Source organism: Apodemus sylvaticus, chromosome 18 (assembly GCF_947179515.1).
Source record: "Apodemus sylvaticus chromosome 18, mApoSyl1.1, whole genome shotgun sequence".
Lineage (NCBI taxonomy): Eukaryota > Metazoa > Chordata > Mammalia > Rodentia > Muridae > Apodemus > Apodemus sylvaticus.
In genome coordinates this window covers 69,817,503-69,838,991 of record NC_067489.1, presented here as the reverse complement: position 1 = coordinate 69,838,991, position 21,489 = coordinate 69,817,503, and the positions used below count along the sequence as shown (strand labels likewise).

General features: G+C 40.0%; 1 protein-coding gene across 4 annotated transcripts; it reads left to right on the top strand.

Moving 5' to 3' along the window:
• Window positions 1–11,044: 11,044 nt before the first annotated feature.
• Window positions 11,045–20,545, top strand: LOC127668649 (zinc finger protein 14-like). Of its 4 annotated transcripts, none has more exons than XM_052162345.1 (4): window positions 11,045–11,762; window positions 15,634–15,760; window positions 15,974–16,034; window positions 16,944–20,545. In XM_052162345.1, exons 2-4 carry the CDS (start codon window positions 15,727–15,729, stop codon window positions 18,940–18,942), a joined length of 2,094 nt encoding a protein of 697 aa, XP_052018305.1. In that variant the 5' UTR covers window positions 11,045–11,762; window positions 15,634–15,726; the 3' UTR covers window positions 18,943–20,545. The 4 variants fall into 4 exon arrangements, with proteins under 4 accessions (XP_052018305.1, XP_052018304.1, XP_052018307.1 ...); XM_052162344.1 differs by having other exon boundaries at window positions 11,046–11,751; XM_052162347.1 differs by lacking the exon at window positions 11,045–11,762 and adding an exon at window positions 12,500–14,284.
• The last annotated feature ends 944 nt before the right edge of the window (window positions 20,546–21,489 follow it).

The window sequence follows — 21,489 nt, the reverse complement described above, 5'->3', positions numbered from 1 at the left end:
TGCATCATAGACACAACCTACCACAGGATCATCTCCAAAAAGTAAGAAACCAAATGAGTGTAATATTGAATAACTAATCCTTCTGACTTAGTTGGGGTTAGCTTACAGGTTCAGAGGTTCAGTCCATTATCATCAAGGCAGGAAGCATGGCAGCATCCAGGCAGGCATGGAACTGGAGTTGCTGAAAATTCTACATCTTGTTCCGAAGACAAATAGAAGACTGGCATTCTCATGGCTAGGAGGAGGGTCTCAAAGCCCACCTTCACAGTGACACACTTCCTCCATCAAGGCCACATATACTCCAACAAGGCAATATCTTCTAATAGTGTCATTTTCTGGACCAAGAAAATCCAAACCACTGCACTCCCCTTCCTGGCCCCCATAGGCTCGTTCAAACACACGAGACTATGGGAGCCATACGTAGACATAGCATAATGCAAAATGCATTTAGTCCAACTTCAAAAGTCCCATAGTCTATAACAGTCTCAACAATCTTAAAAGTCCAAAGCTCAAAGTCTCTTCTGAGATTCATACATGCTTAACTGTTATTCCTTATGAAATCAAAATCAAATAAAGCAGATCACATGCTTCCAGCATCGTGCAGGATATACATTATCATTCCAAAATGTCATGGTGAGGAAATACAGAGCCAAAGCAAGACAGAAAACCAGCTGGGCAAACTCCACATCTCCACGTCCAATGTCAAAGCACTCTTTACATCTCCAACTCCTTTAATCTCGTTGACTGCTGTGGGCAGAGCTGGCATTCGGCAACAACAAACTTCAGTTTCTTGGGCTGGTTCTACTCCCTGTTAGAAGCTTTCCTTGGCAGGAATCCCATGTCACTGGGATTATTAACTTCTTGGAATCTTCAAGTCAACTTCAACTTCATAGTTTCTTGTTCCAGTGTCTGGGATCCACACGTGATCTTCTGGGCTCCTCCAAAGGGCTGGCGTCACTTCTCCAGCTCTGCTCTCTGTAGCACCCTAGGCTCAAGTTCACTCCACTCCACTCTGCTGTTCTTGGTGGTCATCCCATGGTACTAGCATCTCCGGTATGCTGGGGTCTTCCACTGGAACTAGGCTTCACCAACAGCCTCACAGGCTTGCCTCACGGGGCCAAGCCTCAGATCCTTTGCATGACTCTTTCAGTCCTGTGTCAACTGCAGCCGAGGCTGCACCTTCACCAATGGCCTTCCCTGGCCTCTCACAGTGCCAAGCCTCAGCTGCTCTCCATGATCCCTTCATGCCTTCAAAACAAGTACCACCTGGGTGATTCTTACACATTACCAAGTACAGCTGAAACACAAGGTACAACCTTGGCTATCTCTGGAACACAGCTTCTTTGTGCTCTCAGAAACACTTCCCAGATTTCATCTCAGTGGCACTAGTCTTGTCTTGTCTTTTCTTTCTTTTTTTTCTTTTTTCTTTTCTTTTTTTGAGACAGGGTTTCTCTGTGTAGCCCTGGCTGTCCTGGAACTCACTCTGTAGACCAGCCTGGCCTCGAACTCAGAAATCTGCCTGCCTCTGCCTCCCAAGTGCTGGGATCAAAGGCATGAGCCACCACTGTCCGGCAGCACTGGTCTTTTCTTAATCACCATTAATTTCTTAGCTCCAGCCAATCAGCCTCAATTGTCCAAGTAGTCCCTTCTATTCTTGACTCTAAACCCAGAGCCAAGTGGTTGAAGCTGCCAAGTCCTGCTGTTTACTGGGGCTGGATCATGCCCCTTGTTCTTTGACAGCCCTCACCACATAAGCTTGGCTGTCCTGGAACTTGCTCTGTAAACTGACTTTGAACTCGGGAATCTGCAGAGCTGTGTCTCCAGCATGCCTAGATTTAAACTTTTCTTCTCCTAGAACTTGCTCTGGCCCAGGCTCGCCTTGAACTGAGATTGCTTGCTTGCCTTTGGTCCTGGGATTAAAGGTGTATTCCAGCATAGCTCTGCCTAAGCTGTTCACGGCCGCCATTCCTCAAGGTCTGGATCAATAGACTGTGTCCTCTATTTCTGGATCTTAGTTCATTCCAGATTGAAAGTCCAAATGAAAACAATAACCAAGTCCCTTGTTCAACTGTAATAATATAAACAATAAGCTTAGTGGGGTGGGATCTTGCATCGAGGTCACCACTCTCTTAATCTGTTCATCTCCTTAAACATGGGATTCAGTTCCATTCTACTTCCTGGTGCCCCTTTATTCTTAGAACCATACACTTTGTATTTTTTTCTTTTTAAGCTTGCTATGATTAATCAAAAAGTTCTTCATGTGACTAAACCAGAGAACAAAGTCTCTGCTGGACTTTTTAGACTTCCTTTGTTAATGCAATTAATATAAATCTCTGCTCAACTCTTCAGACAAGGGCAAAAAGCAGCAACATTCTTCACCAAAACATCATAGGAATCATCTCCAGAGTACAAATCACCCTTAGTTGAGAGTCTTCCATAATCCTACTAGAATGGCACATTAGTCACCACTTAAAGCTTTCCATTGTTTCCAAATCCAAAGTCTCCAAATCCATATTCCTCCAAAACCATAGTCAAGCCTATCACAGCAAGAACCCACTCCTGGTACCAACTTCTGTCTTAGTTGGGGTTAGTTTACAGGTTCAGAGATTCAGTCCATCATCATAAAGGCAGGAAGCATGACAGCATCCGGGCAGGTATGGAGCAGGAGTTGTTGAGATTTTTACATCTTGTTCTTAAGGCAAACAAGAGAAGACTGGCAACTGTGACACACTTCCTCTAACAAGGCCACACCTACTCCAACAAGGCAATAGCTCCTAATTGTGTCACTCCCTGTGCCAAGGCCAAGCAAATTCAAACCACCATACCTTCTCTTTCATTTTCCTGCTTTCTTTCACACACATATATCCTGTGGTATATATACATACATATATATTATATGTATGTATATATATAAATGTAAATGGTATCTACACAGTGTGTGTATATATATACATATATAGAAATTATATGACAAAATAAATAAGATATATATGTTATTTTACATTTACATTTACACTTATATTTATTTTATGTATTTATATTTATTTAAAATAAAGTTTATTTTAAAATAAAATGTTTAAAATAAACATTTTAATATAAATTTTGATATTTTAATAACTAAATAGTTTTAAAATAAATTATTTTAAGATAAAATAATTTAAATATAATAAATACAATTTTATGGAATATATTGTTATAATAATACATAATAATAAAAACTATATGGCTTTTTCAGCAATAGAGTCTTACCACCAAATTATGGAAGGCAAGCATGAGAAATGATGATATCTTGTCATGTTTTGGGTTTTAAAAGACCCTACTGACCCATTACGTGAAAGTATGTAACACATACCTGGCACTACACTGACACCTTGATTTTAACTACATTTACATATGCATATTAATATTTCTTATGTAGTTTTGTGTAAAATGGTATATTAGTAATATAAATGCATTTCTATATCTATACATTATATGCCTTTGCACACGTTATATGTATGCTTTTGAAGACTTCAGTTCATTCCCTAGCATATAGCCGGATTTAAGTCCAATTCCAGGGGATAGTGTCCTCTTCTGGACACTGAGGGCATTACATGTTTATGGTGCACATACATAGATGCACATAAAACACTTATACATGAAAATACCTCCAGGAGAGAGCTGGTCTCCCAGGAGTGCTGACATACCTGTAAGCATAGGTAAGACCACTACTGTTCAAATTCTTGACCCAAAAAGGACCTGCCCAGAGCAATCAGGACACAGGAATCAAGGAACAGCCAGGGACAGGATCACTCTGGTTTCTGTCTGCACCTTGGAGCTGACCCTGTGCCACAGTTCTCCATAACCAAATTCCTCCTAGAGAGACCTGGTCTCCCAGACTTGCAGAGGGAAGAGTGACATTCAGAGACAGCAAAAGCAGCAAACACCAGAGATAAAGAGATGGCGAGAGGCAAGGGCAAGAACATAAGCAACAGAAACCAAGGCTACTTGGCATCATCAAAACCCAGTTCTCCCACCACAGTGAGCCCTGGATACCCCAACACACCAGAAAAGCAAGACTTTGATTTAAAATCACGTCTCATGATGATGATAGAGGACTTTAAGAAGGACATAAATAACTCCCTTTAAGAAATAACAGGAGAACACAGGTAAACAGATAGAAGCCTTTAAAGAGAAAAACACAAAAGTCCCTTAAAGAATTACAGGAAAACACAACCAAACAGGTGAAGGAATTGAACAAAATCATCCAGGATCTAAAAATGGAAATAGAATCAATAAAAAAATCACAAAGGGAGACAACCCTGAAGATAGAAAATCTAGGAAAAAGATTAGGAGTCACAGATGCAAGCATCACCAACAGAATACAAGAGATAGAAGAGAGAATCTCAGGTGCAGAAGATACCATAGAAAACATTGACACAACAGTCAAAGAAAATGCAAAATGCAAAAATCTCCTAACCCAAAACATCCAGGAAATCCAGGACAAAATGAGAAGATAAAACCTAAGAATAATAGATATAGAGGAGAGTGAAGACTCCCAACTTAAAGGGCCAGTAAATACCTTCAACAAAATTATAGAAGAAAACTTCCCTAATCTAAAGGAAGAGATGCACATAAACATACAAGAAGCCTATAGAATTCCAAACAGACTGGACCAGAAAAGAAATTCCTCCTGTCACATAATAATCAAAACACCAAATGCACAAAACAAAGGTAGAATATTAAAAGCAGTAAGGGGAAAAGGCCAAGTAACATATAAAGGCAGACCTATCAGAATCACAACAGTCTTCTCACCAGAGACTATGAAAGCTAGAAGATCCTAGTCAGATATCATACAGACTCTAAGAGAACACAGATGCCAACCAAGGCTACTATACCCAGCAAAACTCTCAATTACCACAGATGGAGAAGCCAAGATATTCCATGACAAAACAAAATTTACACAACATCTTTCCACAAATCCAGCCCTAAAAGGATAATAGAAGGAAAAGTCCAACACAAGGAGGGAAACTACACCCTAGATAAAGCAAAAAAGTAATCTTCTTTCAACAAACCCAAAAAAGAGATAGCCACACAAACATAAAAATAACATCAAAAATAACAGGAAGCAACAATCACTTCTCCTTGATATCTCTTAACATCAATGGACTCAATTCCCCAATAAAAAGACATAGACTAACAGACTGGACAAGTCTGTGGTTCCAATTAGAGAACATAACAGTTAGATGGTTTATCAGGATGGCTAATAAGTCTTACAGGATACTCATATTCTTTCTACTGTGGGCTCTATGAGAATTTTGGGTTAAAATCCTCGTTTGACAAGTTCCCTGCTTATAAGCAGGTATAAATAGATGTGTGAATCAATCATTTTAAAGAAGGTATAACGAGGTCTTCAGGATAACTAACTCATATTTTTTGAATGTAGATTCCACAGGAATTTTGGGTTGATTATCCTGACATGACAGATTAGGAAAAAGGCCAGAGAATAGATTTTTACAATAAGCAAAAGGTTTTTTAGGCAACCAGGGAGATGGTATGAAAACAATTGTTTTAGGGAAGTTTTGAAATCCTGCAGGATAACATATTCTTTGAACGTGGACTCAGTGGGAATTTGGGGTTAATTTCCTGGCATGGCAAAATAGAAAAGGCCTAAGAATAAGCGCACGCAGTATTTTAGTTTACTTCATTTGTTTTAGATTGTTTTAATTTTCACAATGGGTGTGATTTTGAGCTTTGTGGTTACATTATTCCTGTGGGAGAGAGGTCAACATAAAGCCTTTTTCTGGTTACTGGCCCAAGGATATGCTGATTTGGGAGAAAGGTTTTGTCTTTGTGTTTTTAGATAAGGTGATTAGTGTCCTTATACCTTCCAGAGTGATGTAGATCAGATATGACGAAGGGAGACCCTCAGAGGATTAGATATCAGAGAATCAAACAGAAAGATACCTTGATGAGACTAAAACTTCATTTTGAGATCTGTCTATTACAGAATATGCAGCCTTGGTGAGTCTCATTGGCAGACATGTTGAACCGACCTGCTTTGAAATCCTGATCTCTCGGACTTTCAGACGGATCCTGTCAGGACACAGATATCAGAGACTAAAACAATCAATTGTGTGTCCTTCTTAAGGCCAACCAGCTCCTCTATTTTTCCTACCCTTCCCTCCTAAAGATATCTCAATGCCCATATTCAGCTTGAAGAAGTTATGAAGAGTTGTTGCCCCAGTTCCCTGCACTTGGGGGTCGAGAGGTGGTTATTCTAGTTGTCTCTCTGGGGAATGTAGAAATGGTCATAATTGGAACAGGGAGGAATAGCTAGAGTTTATTGTGTAACCATAATCACTTTTGGTAGAAATCTTTACAATAGTTACTAAGTTGAAGTCATAATTTCTTATTTTGACACAGAATTTATTTCAATACACAATAAAGGTTAACATTGTTATAAATTTCTTCTATTGATACAAAAAATTTTAAAAGTACAAGGCCTAGACCCAAGTCCTTCTATAATGTCATTACAAACTGATCTGAGATGTTTAAGCCTGTGAGTTTAGGGCCAAATAGCAAATTCATGGTTCTGAGTTTATTGTTAGGGTGTGTTCAGATAAATTAATTATAAATAGCTGAGTGTAGTTAACAGAAAACAATCCAGATTATTTTACATAGATAGTTGGTTTTCAAAAACTTCAGAAATCCACAGAATGTGACATTTAATGTTGTTTATTCTTTTGTTGTTGAGACACATCTGCTCCTACCAGCTCCTTTTATGGATTCAAAGAAGCAGCTGAGTATCTCGACCTCCAGGTGAGGCTGTGCATGTGGCCAGGTGGTCACTGGGCAGAGATTGCCAGTCCCTCCTGCAGACCTGTAGTGTTCTTGAGAGGACACAAGTTACAGGTCAGGACAGCTTAGTTCTGCCAAGACAGAATAAGCTAGTCCCTAATAATTCCTGTTTTTCAAAGGTCAGTTAGATGATCCTGGGCCAGAAGGCTGAAGACTGATGTTCTAACTTCCTGACTTACTGGAACTGATGGGTAGGTAGCTGTCTCTACAACTTGTCACAGTTCTTGAAGCTGAGTTAGGCTTCCTATATTTTCAGATAATTTTACTTGTTCTCAGATTTCTGACAGGGTTGAAAGACTACTTATAGTCTCATAGCCATCATAGACTATTTAACATTGAGAAAATATATTTGAGAAGATAGTTCTCAGATAGTATACAAGCAAAACCAGGACATAACACATGGATTTATAAGTCTTTTAAGTTAGGATAGATGACAGAGTGTTCTATTTAATTGATAAAGAGGATGGAGTGGATGTTAGGTGTATCTTACACTTTATAAATTACAAAATGGTAAAAACAAACAAACAAACAAACAAACAGTCTGCACAAGATAGTAATTCTATTCTTTCATGTCCTCTTCTTCAGCATCAAACAGTTCATGTTTGATTTCCTGTCCTGACTACCATTCATACTGTAGGATGTAAGATGACATAAACTCTTTCCTCTCCAAGAACTACTCATACACATAAGCAACACCCATATATATAAATACAAACAAATCAAAGAATAAATGCATAACGTTGTAAATGCAGAGGACAGTCATGTTCATCACATATACCGTGTGAGGACACCGACATAAGTACCATTCCTAAAACACGTATACAGACCTCACAAGGTTAGGAGTCATCTGTGTGTGGTTCAGCTGGTCAGTATTCAGAGCTATGCGTGGTAGTTAGACTTTCATTTAATTATTTATTCATTGTTACTTTATTACAGCATCCTTGATGTTTTAAGACAATATATTTTCCGCCTTGTTTCAGATACTATAAAGTTCATCAATATGTAACATAAATAAAGGGCAAGGAAAGTGTTTCCTCCACAACAACAAATGATAGTCTTTATAAATTGTTAATCATTGCTGTCAATAAACCCAGCCTAGCTGTAATCCATAGCAACAAAGTGGAAGAATTTTCACTTTCTCCAAAATATTTATTTGAAGTGTACTGCCATTGGTACATACTAAGATGGTATTGGTATCTGCGTCAGATATGGATCAGATAATTGGTATGCCAACATGGAGCAAAAATCACTGCCCCCAGGAAGGAGTGGCATGCCTGGTTTCTGACACCCTCTTGGAGATGGCTCTAACCTCCATGTCCTGTTCTTCTCCGTATTCACAATGCTCATTGTTGGGGTGTGTTTGGCACAGTAAGACACCCCAATTGTGAAAGCCTGTAACAGTCAGATACTTTCTACTCGTCTCCCTCATATTTTCCTTTCTCTGTTCCCTGCTCTACATTGGATAACCCAGCAAGGTCACCTGTTACCTTTGGAGTTCTGTTCACTGTGCTTCTTTCCACTGTGTTGGCCAAAATCATTCCTGTGGTTCTGGCTTTCCATTCCACTCACGTGGAAAGAAAGATAAGGGATATGCTAATGTCAGAGATCCCTAAATCCACCATTTTCTTCTGAGTGCTTATCAAACAACCATCTGTGGAATATGGTTACACAGGAGCATGCCCTCCTTTTGTTGACACAGATAGACTTTCTCAACACGGCTGTATCCTCATTGTGTGCAGCATGGGCTCAATCAGTACCTTCTACAGGGTTCCGGGATACTCGGGCTCTCTGGACCTAGGAAGCTTCACTGAGGCTTTCTGTGCAGAAGAACCTGCCTGACACATTCAATGAAGCCAAGTTCTTGGCCTCAGCATGTTGGTATTCTGCAGCGCCTGGGTAACTTTCCTCCCTATCTACCAGCACACTACGTGGAGGCTCTGGCTGCAGTGGAGGCTCTGGCTGCAGTGGAGGCTCTGGCTGCAGTGGAGGCTCTGCATCTGCTACTGCACATGGCTGGTTTTTTGTTTGTTTGTTTTTGTTTTTGTTTTGTTTTGTTTTGTTTACCAAAATGTCACATTATTTTGCCAACACCAGGCAGAATTTCTCTTCTAAAGTTCAAAGATAAAACACATTCAGCATTGACTGCTCTTCCAGAGGTCCTGAGTTCAATTCCCTGCAACCACATGGTGGCTCACAACTATTTGTAATAGGATCCAATGTCTTCTTCTGATGTCTGAAAACAGCAGCAGTATAATCATATAAATAAAGTAAAAAGATCTTTTAATAAACCACACACACTCATGAATCCTGATGGTTGTTTTAAAACTTAAGTCATATGTGAACTGACTTCAGGCCTTGAAAACAGCACTGCACTATTTTAACAAAAAAATGTGGTTCTAATATACAGTTTATTTCCATGAACAGATCACTTGTATGCATTCTCTAATGATGTTTGTGTGGCTGTGTGAAGACTATTATCAATATGATTATCTGTGTTCACTCCAATATCTGTCATCAATAATTTATTAACATAAGCCTATAGTTCTATAGAACACTGAGTAGACTGAATAGAGTGAAAGTCTTGGGAACAAAAATCATCCAGCTATACCACTCCTTGGCATATACCCAAAGGAGTCTACATCCTGCTCTACAGATATTTGCCCAGCCATGTTCAGTGATGCTCTATTCATAATAGAAGCAACCAAATGTCTATCAACTTATGAGTGGATAATGTGGTATATAAACACAATGGAAATCCTATTCAGCTGTAAAGAAAAAGGAATCATAAAATTTGCAGGTAAATTAATGGAAGTATAAAATAAACTGAGAACCCAAAGGTTAAGGGGAACTATAATCCAGAAATGGAGGAAATATCTATGGTCCAGATCCTGAGGCTGAAGACTCAAGCTTCTGACCTGGATCTTGACCTGGACATCTTCAGCCACAGTGGTCATGAAAAGCTTAGGCCCAGGCAATGTAATATACACCTTTAGCCCCAGAAAACTGAGGCAAGCAGATCTCTGAGTTCAAGGCCGGCCTGGGACAAAGCAAGTTCCAAATCCAGGCATGGTGGTACACATCTCTCACCTGGACCACACCTTCTGCTGGAGTCCCACAAAGGGACATTGAAAGAGCAAGACTTGCTCTTCTTTGCCTGCTTACACTTACTTACAGATGTCAGCACATCTGTTGGAACCTACTTCTTGAGGATTCCAGCTTATACGGAAGACCAGCTGAAACAATTAGCCTACTGGGACTGAGCAACTACTAGATTCTTGGACTTCCCATTCACAGCTCTCCATTGTTGGTTTAGTTAGACTACAGCCTGTAAGCCATTACAATAAATTTCCTTAATATATAGAGACAGCCCATAAGTTCTGTGAGTCTAGAGAACCCTAAGCTAGGAAGTCACATTTTTTATATTATACTTATGAGTGTTTTGCCTGCATATATGTCTGTGTACCACATATCTGCCTGCTCTTGCTCTATAATATAAATGGGATTCTTCCAGAGACCTCCATTCAGGCAAAAGCCAGGACACACACACACACGTTGCTGCAGAAAATTTTCTGCTGAATCAGTATGAAGCAAGACTAAAGCTTAAAAAGACTTTTAATATAGATTAAACAGCAGCATTATGAAAAGCGTAATGGGCCTGGGGGTATGGCTCAGCGATTAAGAGCACTGGCTGTTCTTCCAGAGAACCTGGGTTCATTTCCCAGCTCACACAGAATGTATCAAGTCCAGATCCTCGAGCAGGTGGTAAACACTTTCTGCTTCTCCGGAAAATACATCTGTAAAGGGCTGTCTTTGTGAGACACTAACTCATCTCCCAGAAGTCAGCAACCAGCAAGGTCTATAGAGTACAGGTAAAAACAAAAAAACAAAAACAAAAAAACAAACAAACAAACAAAAAAAAAAAAAAAAACGGATTCTCTCTCAGGAAAGCCAGCAAATTTCTGCTTTAATGGTATGTATCTACCAAACTGGGCTGGTCTTCAACAAGAAGAGAAACCTAGCTAGAAAGGGTTGTGGTTGGAATACGTCGTTTTTTCTTCAGTCGAGTAGGTTGAATCCCTTGTTCTGTTCCTCAATAGCTGAATACTCATCAAAAGACAGAAAGGGATAGAGCTGTCCAATCAGCTCAGTCGGAGAACAGAGCGGAAGTTTCCTCACCCTCCATCCTTCTCCCGTGAGCCAGGATTGTAGCAGAATTGCAAAGTCAATGTGGCAGCTGAGGTAGTGGGGGCGGCTCAGCCTCTGCAGCGGAGCTGAGCCTCTGCAGCGGAGCTGGGTCTCTGCAGCGGAGCTGGGCCTCTGCAGCGGAGCTCGGCCTCTGCAGCGGAGCTCAGCCTCTGCAGCGGAGCTCAGCCTCTGCAGCGGAACTGAGCTCTGCAGCGGAGCTGAGCCTCTGTAGCTGAGCTCAGCCTCTGCAGCGGAACTGAGCTCTGCAGCGGAGCTGAGCCTCTGTAGCTGAGCTCAGCCTCTGCAGTGGAGTTGAGCCTCTGCAGCGGAGCTCAGCCTCTGCAGCTGAGCTCAGCCTCTGTAGCTGTGGGAACCTGGGTACCCGCGAGCGGGCGGACGGAGCGGAAGTCCCTGCCCTGCCATCTGTTTTTCTAGTGGCGTCACTCCCGCAGATCTGTACTAGCACGAGAGGACCTCCCTAGGCACGTGACACGTTAGCAGGAACTGTTTTCAGGGCCGCAAGGAAGCGCGCGAAGTGTCCGCTGCGCCGCGCCGGAGCGCGCTGTCCATCAGGAGCTCCTGCGGGCAAAGCGGAAGCGCCTCCGCCGCCAGCCCGCAGTCTTCCAGCGCGGAGTCGTCAAGTCAGCCGGGAGTCCGGCGTGACTGATCCTCCGTGGCTGTGAGACGGCGAGCGCGGGGCCGCCGCAGGCCCTGGGCGCAGTCATGGTGAGCCCCGGGTGAGCGAGGCGGGTGGGCAGGCCTGCGGGCGAGCCCTCGGCCCCTCTGCTCCCAGGGTGGCGGGACCCTGGCGTCGTCTACACCTTCGCCTCTGCAGGTCTGCACCTGGGGGCCAGGGATCCAACAGTACTCAGGTTTCTGAGAGCCTCCGATGGTCTTTAGAAGCAACATCAAAAATCCATGAATTTGCTCCCTCCCCGCCCCCTATCCCAGTACTTTTTAGGTCTAATCGTCCCTAAATGTTTAGATATTTGCGGTTTGACAAACTCATTGAAAGAGGGTATCCTCATACAAATGTAGTTGGGGCCGGAGAAGAAACAAATGTTTTGTTCTAGAAATGATGTGGGCATTGATTTAAAGTAGAATAAAGGGCGAGGTAGGACATGACTTTTATTTCAAAGGAGAATTACAGTAGAGGGGAAGCCCCAAATATAAAATGTGCTAGCATCTTGGAGGTACTGGGGGGAAAAAGGGAGGGAAAGTTAAGGAAGCATTGCTTAGTAAGGATTTTGTTTTTACTGATGAGGTCATTGTTTTGAGGCAGAAGTGGACCTTTTGTTTGTACCCTGCTGAGTAGTCGATTGCAAAACGGATTGATACCTATTATTATTATTAAGAACTAAGAGAAAAGGTTTCTCTCTCAAGAAAAGAAAGCATTGTGAGATGGCCTGTAGTGACTGCTATTTATCAAAAGGGAAATGGAAAGAAGGAAAATAAGGTATGTGGAGATTTCCTTATCCGCTAAGAGTTCCTCTCCTCAGTGTCTGGAGTGATATATTTTATGAGCTGTGCCTGTGAGCTGTGGTAAGATGATCATCTCTAAGTTTAGGGACGGTTTGATCTGTCTTTGGGTTCCTTTGTGAACTGTGAGGGAAATAGGCTTCCTGGTTTTCTAATGTATGCACTTAAAGCTATAGACCCCCTTCATATAGGACTCTTGTTTTTATGTGTCCCGAAGGTTTTGTTGTCTTTTCATTTTGATATAGTTGCAGGAATTTTGATTTCTTTCTTTATTTCCTCTTTAGCCCATTCATCTTTCATTTCTGAGTTATTTAATTTCTGTGAGTTTGTGTACTTAGTAGGGATTTGTTTGCAGTTGATTTCAAGTTTCATTGCACAGTGGACAGGTAGGACCCATAAAGTTATTTCAGTCTTTCAGAATCTGTTAAGCTTTGTCTTATGTCTTGAGATATGATCTGTTTCTGAGACGCTTCCATGGACTGCTGAGTAGATTGTATATTCTTTCATATTTCATCAATATTCAATTTCATAGAATATTGATGTTTCTTATCCAGATAACCTGTCTATTGGAGACAGTCAGGTATTAAAATTACCTAATTCTGGATTAGTGTTAATCTGTGTCTTTAATTCCACTAGTATGCTTTTTTTTAACACACACACACACACACAAGTGTATAGTCTGCATATATATATACATACCACGAGTGTCTGATGCCTGTGAAGGTCAGAAGTGGGCATTCCCTGGAACTTTAGGTATCCTGGAAGAGGAGTTATGGGTGGTTGTGAGCCACCGTGTAAGTTCTGGGCACCAGCCTCTGGTGTGCTTTTTATAAAGTTGGGAGCACCAGAGCCTGTTGCATATGTTTAGGTAATCTCATTTTGGTTAATTGTTCCCTATGAATCCGCTATTCGTGTTGTTAACCTGCAGCATGCATCTTTCTTCACCGGGTTTTAGTTCTCTCTCAGCTAACCACTACAGAGAGGAGACTCTCCTTCCACAAGTCCCGGTGCTTCAGGGTGGGGACTCTGCTGCTTCTGCTTCTCCTCCTGCTTTCTTTTTCTCCCTAGTCTCTGAAATCCATCAACTTTGATTTGTCTGAGGTATCAACCACAACCATTCTCTTTCGTAGGTTGCCTTGTTTTCATCCGGTACATAATCAAACTAGGGCTGACTATCTCTGCCCTCCTGTGAAGCATAAGGCCATAGTCATAGATTTAAATGGCCACATCCATTTCTTATAGTCTTAAAATTCAAAAGTTTTGAATCTCAAATATTTTGATCTCGAAATATTAAAGTTGTTGGGTTTTTTTTCCTAATTTACAATGTCACCTATGTGATAAACCAACTGTTTGTTTACATTTGAGCCAGTTAAATACAGTTAACTTTTTCTGTGATCCATTTCTCTCTTCCTGTGTACTTTATGTGTGTGCATGTGTGTGTGTGTGTGTACATGTGTGCACACACACTGCATGCTTGTACATACGATTGTATTTGGAAGTTGTACTGGCTGGCTTGTGTGTCACCTTGACACAAGGTGGAGTTATCACAGAGAAAGGAGCCTCCCTTGAGGAAATACCTCCATGAGATCCAGCTATAAGGCATTTTTTCAATTAGTCATCAAGTCAGGGAGGGCCCAGCCCATTGTGGGTGGTGTCATTCCTGATCTGGTAGTCCTGGATTCTATAAGAAAGTAAGCTGAGCAAGCCAGGGGAAGCAATCCAGTAAGCAGCATCCTCCAAGGCCTCTGCATTAGCTCCTGCCTCCAAGTTCCTGTCCTGTGTGAGTTCCTATCCTGACTTTGGTGTCTAACAGCAAGGTGTAAGTTTAAGCTGAATAAACCCTTTCCTCCCCAACTTGCTTCTTAGTCATGGTGTTTTGTGCAGGAATACAAACCCTGACCAAGACAGAAGTCAAAGGACAGTTTTTGTTGTTCACTACTGCATACTCCACAGTTAAAATTATCAATATACCTTACCATCTCTGGCTTTACTTGAATTCTGGCAGTTCAAACTCGGGCTTGCACAGTGGATGCATTATATACTGAGCCGTCTCCTAGACGCTTCCAAGAACTTTTTTTCTTTCTTTATACATCCCTGTTTTCTTCCCACCTTCCCTCTCCCCCACATCCATTCTTCCTCCTCCAGAAAATAGATGGCTTCCTTGGGACATCAACCAAACACAGCATATAAAACAAGATACAGTAAGACTAGGCACAAATTCTCATCATGTCAAGGCTGAGTGAGGCAACCCAGAAGGAGGAAATGGGTCCGTAGAGCTGGCAAGAGTCAGAGACACATTTGTTCCCACTGTTTCGGGGTCTCACAAACCACCAAGCTAACAGCCATAACATGTATGCAGAGAAGTCAGTGCAAACCCACGCAGGCTCTGTGACTGCTGGTACAGTCTCTGTGAGTCCCTGTGAGCCCTGCTTACTTGATTCTGTAGGCTACGTTCTCCTGGTGTCCTCAGCCCCTCTGGCTCCTACAATTCTTCCTGCCCCTCTTCCAAGAGGTTTGCTTAAGACGAAAAGTAAAGATCTCTGCCTGATATTTGACTTCAAGTCTCTATATCTGTTCCCATCAGCTGCCTGAGGAAGTCTCTTTGATTATAATTAACCAGTCTATTAATTGTATTTTAGATAGTGGAGTATGTTAATTATCTTCACATTCATATTACAATATACCTGAGAAAAGCAACTGAAGGTTTTTGGGATGGTTGGTCTCCTAGTTAGGTTGACATAATTTGAAATCATCTAGGAAACATACCACAGAGGAGTGTCTCTAAGAGTGTTTGCAGAAATTGGATGAGGACACTCACTCACTCTCATAATCTATTCTAAAAATATGCAATTTTAAGGCAGCTGGTGTTAACACTTGTCTGCTCTGGTAGTAGTATTTTGTGGGTAAAATGGTGAAGACTTGAGCACTAATAGAAATTGTAAGTTCCAGCAGCAGTTATGTGTTGTTCTGTTGTTTTAAACATAGCATGTGGGTTTTTGTGTTAGAGAGTAGAAATATTAATGTAAAGTAGGAGTGTGATGACTAGGATATATATTGAACATTTAGAGAACTAAAGATTTTTAGTGTTGTGTCTCATCTTTTCTTCCGGATATATCTTGGCTATTTTAGGACTCTGTGACCTTTGAAGATGTGGCTGTAAACTTCACTGTAGAGGAATGGGCTTTATTAGATCCTTCCCAAAAGAAGCTACACAAAGATGTAATGGAGGAAACCTTCAGGAACCTAGCTGCAATAGGTATGATTGAGATCATACTTTTACTTGATCAATGAGATTGTAAGTCTGTCTTGCTCAAAAATGTTGCTTCATGATTTATAATATGGGAAGGTAAATTTGGTGGCTTTATCAGGCATGGTCATGTTATACCATGAATCTATGTAGAATCTGTTTGTTTGTTTTCTTTTGTTTTCTATTATGACTAAATCAGATTTCTCTGGATCTATATTCTAGGAAAAACACAAGAAGACCAGAATGTAGATGATGACCATAGATATTCTAGAAGAAATCAAAGGTAACTTTACCAGTTCATGATGATGTAGCTTAACAATCTGAAAATGGCCAGTAGTTGTTTGTTTGTTTGTTTGTTTGTTTTGTTTTGTTTTGGACCAGTAGTTTTTAAAATCAAGACAACTATCCAAATAAGCCCAACATCAAGATGATGTAATTTAAAACATTTCTCTCCAAAAAAGTACATATAGAATTGGAAATATTTGCAGATAGATTGACATGATAAGTGATACTTTCTAATGGTTTTATGTATACAAACTTGTATCCAAGCACAAAGTTAATAAAAAATAATGTGTGTACCTTCCTTCAAGCTTTGAGTATGGAATATAGAGAAAATATAAAGGAATTTTACATTTACTCTGAGAACACTCTTCAAGATATTTATGTATATGAAAAAAACTTAAAATAGAAACTAGATTTTGCTTGAGGAATTCTACATGAGGTACTTGGATATAGAGGCAAGCTATTAGGAATTGAAGTTGAAGGTAGCCATGCATCATAGCAAGAGATTGACCTCAAAAATATATAAGACTTAGACATTCATTGTTTCCAAAATAGTTAATCTGTTAGAAGTATTAAGAAGTCTCGTATGATTAGGCTAGCAAAATGATTCATCAGGAAAAGGCATTCATTGTCAAGTTTGACCTGAGTTCAATTCTTGGGACCCATAGTATAAGAAGAGAACCAGCTCCTAAAAGCTTTCCTTCTACTTGCATATGCCCACCATAGCTTGTGCATACACAGAGAGTAAATAAGCAAATGTTAACACAAAAAGAAATCTTACATCAGTATAGTGTCTTAATGTTACCTGTCTCCCCATCCTGTAGAACCTTCTATCATATTCATAAATTCTGCTGGTAGAGAATTTATAACTTTATTGGTATACTTTCATTTTTGTTTTTATTTTAAACAGAAATGAAGTTGTGGAAAGACTGTTGGAACATAGCAAAGGTGGTGAATATAAAGAAATCTTCAGACATATTCCAAACACTATTGTAAACAGGAACATTTCCCACAGAACGGTGCTGTGTGAAAAGCGTGTGTACAAGGACAACATGCTCATCAGTCATCCATCTTGTGCTGTATCTGTGCCTCTTCAGACTACACACAAACCTCATGAATATGAGCTACGTGGAGAGACCCCCTATAAATTTGGAGAATGTGAGAAAGCCTTCATTTATCCAGAATGCTTCCTGAAGCACGAAGACAGTGTCACTAGACAGAGATCCTATGACTTTAACCAGTGCGAGAAAATCTTCAAAAGTAATGATTACATTCAAATACATATGAATGATGAAATTAGAGAAGAAATATGTATAGATAAGCAGCATTATAATGCCTTTACTTATCCTGATTTTCTTCAGTATGTTGAGAAGATCCGCACTGGAAAGAAACCCTATGCATGTAAACAATGTGGGAAAACCTTTTCTTTTTTGAGTAACATTAGAAGACATGAACGAACTCACTCTGGAGAGAAACCGTACAGATGTAATATCTGTGACAAAGCCTTCACTTGTTCAACTAACTTTCAAGAACATGAAAGAACTCATACTGGAGAGAAACCCTATTTATGTACACAGTGTGGTAAATCCTTTTCTTTTCTGAGTAACATTCGAAGACATGAACGCACTCATACTGGAGAGAAACCGTACAGATGTAATATCTGTGGTAAAGCCTTCAGTTATTTGACGAACTTTCAAGACCATGAAAGGACTCATACTGGAGAAAAGCCTTATGTGTGCACACAGTGTGGGAGAGCCTTCACTTACTACTATTCCTTTCAGACACATAAACGATGCCACACTGGTGAAAAACCCTATGTGTGTGAGCAATGTGGAAAAGCCTTCAGTTATTACAATTCCATTCAAACACATAAGCGTTGTCACACCGGAGAAAAGCCCTATGTATGTAAGCTGTGTGATAAAGCCTTTACTACTCTCAGTTCTCTTCGATATCATGAGAGGATTCACAGTGGTCTGAAGCCCCATGTATGTTTGCAATGTGGGAAAGGTTTCAATTCTTCCAGTACCCTTCGAATACATGAAAGGACTCACACTGGAGAGAAACCCTATAAATGTAAAAAGTGTGGAAAAGTCTTTAGTGTTGACAGTTCCCTCCGATGCCATGAAAGGATTCACAGTGGGGAGAAGCCCTATGTCTGTAAGCAGTGTGGGAAAGCCTTCACGCGCCATACCTCCCTTCGATGTCATGAAAGGATTCACTGTGGGGAGAAACCCTATATATGTAAGCAATGTGGGAAAGGTTTTATTTCTTCCAGTAACTTTCGAAAACATGAATGGACTCATTCTGGAGAGAAACTCTATGTATGTAAACTATGTGGTAAAGCCTTCACTGGTCATAGTTCACTTCAACGGCATGAAAGAGTTCACAGTGGAGAAAAACCCTATGTATGTAAACATTGTGGGAAAAGTTTCTCTTCTTTGAGTGGCTGTCAGAGACATGAACAAATTCACACTGGGGAGAAACCCTACGTATGCAAGAATTGTGGGAAAGCCTTTACTAATCCTAGTGCCCTTCGAAATCATGAAAGGATTCACAGTGGTGAAAAGCCCTTTGTATGTGAGCAGTGCGGGAAGGGTTTCATTTCTTTTAGTAAGTTTAGAATACATGAACGGATTCACACTGGAGAAAAACCATATAAGTGTAAACAATGTGGAAAAGCCTTCACTGGTCACAGTTCCCTTCGACGTCATGAAAGAATTCATAGTGGAGAGAAACCTTTTGTATGTAAACAGTGTGGGAAATCCTTTTATACTTTAAGTGATTGTCAAAGACATGAACAGATCCACACTGGTGAGAAACCTTTCATTTGCAAGCAATGTGGGAAAGCTTTTACCCGGTCCAGTTCCCTTAAAATACACGAGAAGACTCACGGTAGAAGAAACTCCTAAGTGTAGAACATGGAAAGGCATTCTTAGCATGACAAGGCATAGAGCAGAGAACCAGGGCCATGCTGTATGTAGGAATGCCTCTAATCATCTTGATGGCATTCGCCAACATAACAGTTCATACCATAGTAAGAAGCCCTACATAATATCAGTAGAGATACATACCTTAAATGGATGTATATAGAAGTCTTCAGTTGGCTAACCTCTGAGAGTACCCAGTATCAAAAATTGTATAACAAAGTTATCAAAACAGTTTACAAAGTTTTATGAAAATCCCTTAAGTAACAGATTTCATTAATTCTTTTTAAGATCCCTGTGAATAAACACTTACTGGTCAATAATTCAGAAGATGAATCTCTAGAACGTTTACTTCTAATTTTGACTCTTGTGAATAAATTTTCAGGTGATCTAATCTCTAAATGTCTTTAAGCAGTAAGGAGTGAACTTAATGGGTTGTGTCTTTACAATTCATGTATAATTCTTCTCTCTGTGTTGGATTCAAATGAGATATATTCCTAATATGTTTTTTAGAGTAATGTTAATGAGCTGTTGAAAAATGAAGTTTTGTTTTTAGGCTTTCTCTATTGACATCACGTGGGAGCTTCTTTGATATTTTTGTTTTTGTCTTGTTTTTGTTTTGTTGGATTTTCTTTTGAGACAGGGTTTCTTTGTGTAGCCCTGGCTACCCTGGAACTGGTTCCTTAGACCAGACTGGCATCAAACTTGGAGATCTACCTATCTCTGCTTCCCAAGTGCTGGGAATAAAGGTGTGTGCCGCCATGCTGGGCTTTATCATTGATGTTTATAATGTATCTTTTCTATTCTTCTCATTGTTAATGCCAAATACTTGAAGCAACTTAAGAGGGGGAGAGTTTCTTCCCTTTGGCTCACAGTTCATTATGGCAAGAAAGTCTTCAAGTACAGGAGTTTATATCATTTTGCGGATACTAGAAACTAGTGTGCATTATACGAAGGAACCAGTAGACAGTTTTTCCCAAGGCCTACTTCCTCCAATTATGTCATACCTCCCAAACTTCCCTTCTTCTAATTGTACCTCATGAACATGTGCAGAGGGGGTCCTTTGGCTAGGATAGAGCCCTGCTGAGCTCATCATTTCTGGAAATGACAAGGCACAGTTGTGCTACTTTAACCCTAGCATCTCACAGTTGATTTCTCAGATCAGATGGCATTTTATATTTGATGTTTTATACTTAGATGTATGTTTTCTTGAAGACTTTGCACATTAGAGTTCTGAAAATTCTGAACTATTTTGGCCAATTTACAGATCATCAAATGAAAAGATACCTGCAAATATCCTACCATAATCATAAGTTAGATAGCATGACTGCTAATGTTTACCTTTAATGTCAAGTCATTGTCATATGCTTATAAATAGTGCTTACACCTCAATTCATGTGTTAATTTCAGTCCAGTAACTTTTGTTTGTTACTTGTGCTTTACTCCTACACATAGTTTAAGTGCCTTCTTACCAGAGATTACAGGGACCTTACTTTTTGTGTACTAATATCTAATGAATTATGCTTCCAAATCTGTCTGTAACCATAAGTTACCATGTGTTTTGTCATTAAAACCACTTTTCCCTTTTGATCTGTTTTGTTTTTTGAGGCAGGCTCTTACTCTGAACCCAGATTAGCCTGTAATTCACTCTTATTTCAAGGATAACAAGCCATTACATCGTGCTTGAAAGTCATTCTTGCTTAAATTTCTGAAGGATTTGTTTTAGAGGTATCACATGATACTAAACATGAAATGTCCCCCATACTACACTGATATTAAACATAATAAGACACATGCCTGTAATGCCTATAATAAGGCACCTACATTGTAGGTGTCAGCATAGATCTTTAGTACCTATTGCAGCCAGGAAGGCTGCAATAATGCAATAAAGGGAAACATAAGTCATAAGAACTCAGTACAATTAATAAGGGCAATGGTGGTTCTTTTATATGTTTCAAAAGTACAGTTTCACCAAGAAGTATATTGTAGGTTGAAAATACAGTTGATACACTTAAGTTCGAACTTCAAAGCTAAGTTCATCCCAGTTTCAGTATGTTCAGATTTCTATTAATCTATTAATTAGTTGAATAAAAGTGTAAAGCGATGGCTTTTATAGTATATTGAATATATCATATGCTTCATCAAATACTTGTATTGAATGGTAGTTTATGTGCTCCTGTGCTGGCCATGCTACTTGCTACTACCCAACCAGCATCATGAGAAACTGTACTTGTATATCTCAACTTCAAATTGAGCTTATCTTGAAAAGGGAAGATATCTTCTGTTGTGTATTTTATCCCCAACATCTTTACATGAAAAAGTCAATAGCAAAACCATCATAAGTCAATGATCACCTTTGCCTCAATTCAAATGTATATATACTCAATTCCCTGGGTGTATATACTGCTTAAATCTCCTGGGATTTGTATTGGTTTCTTTTGTACTGCTGTGATAAACCAGATGGCAGAACAACTTAAGGGAGGCCTACGTTCGTTGACCCAAATAAGGCCTGATGACTACAGAAGTCAGGAT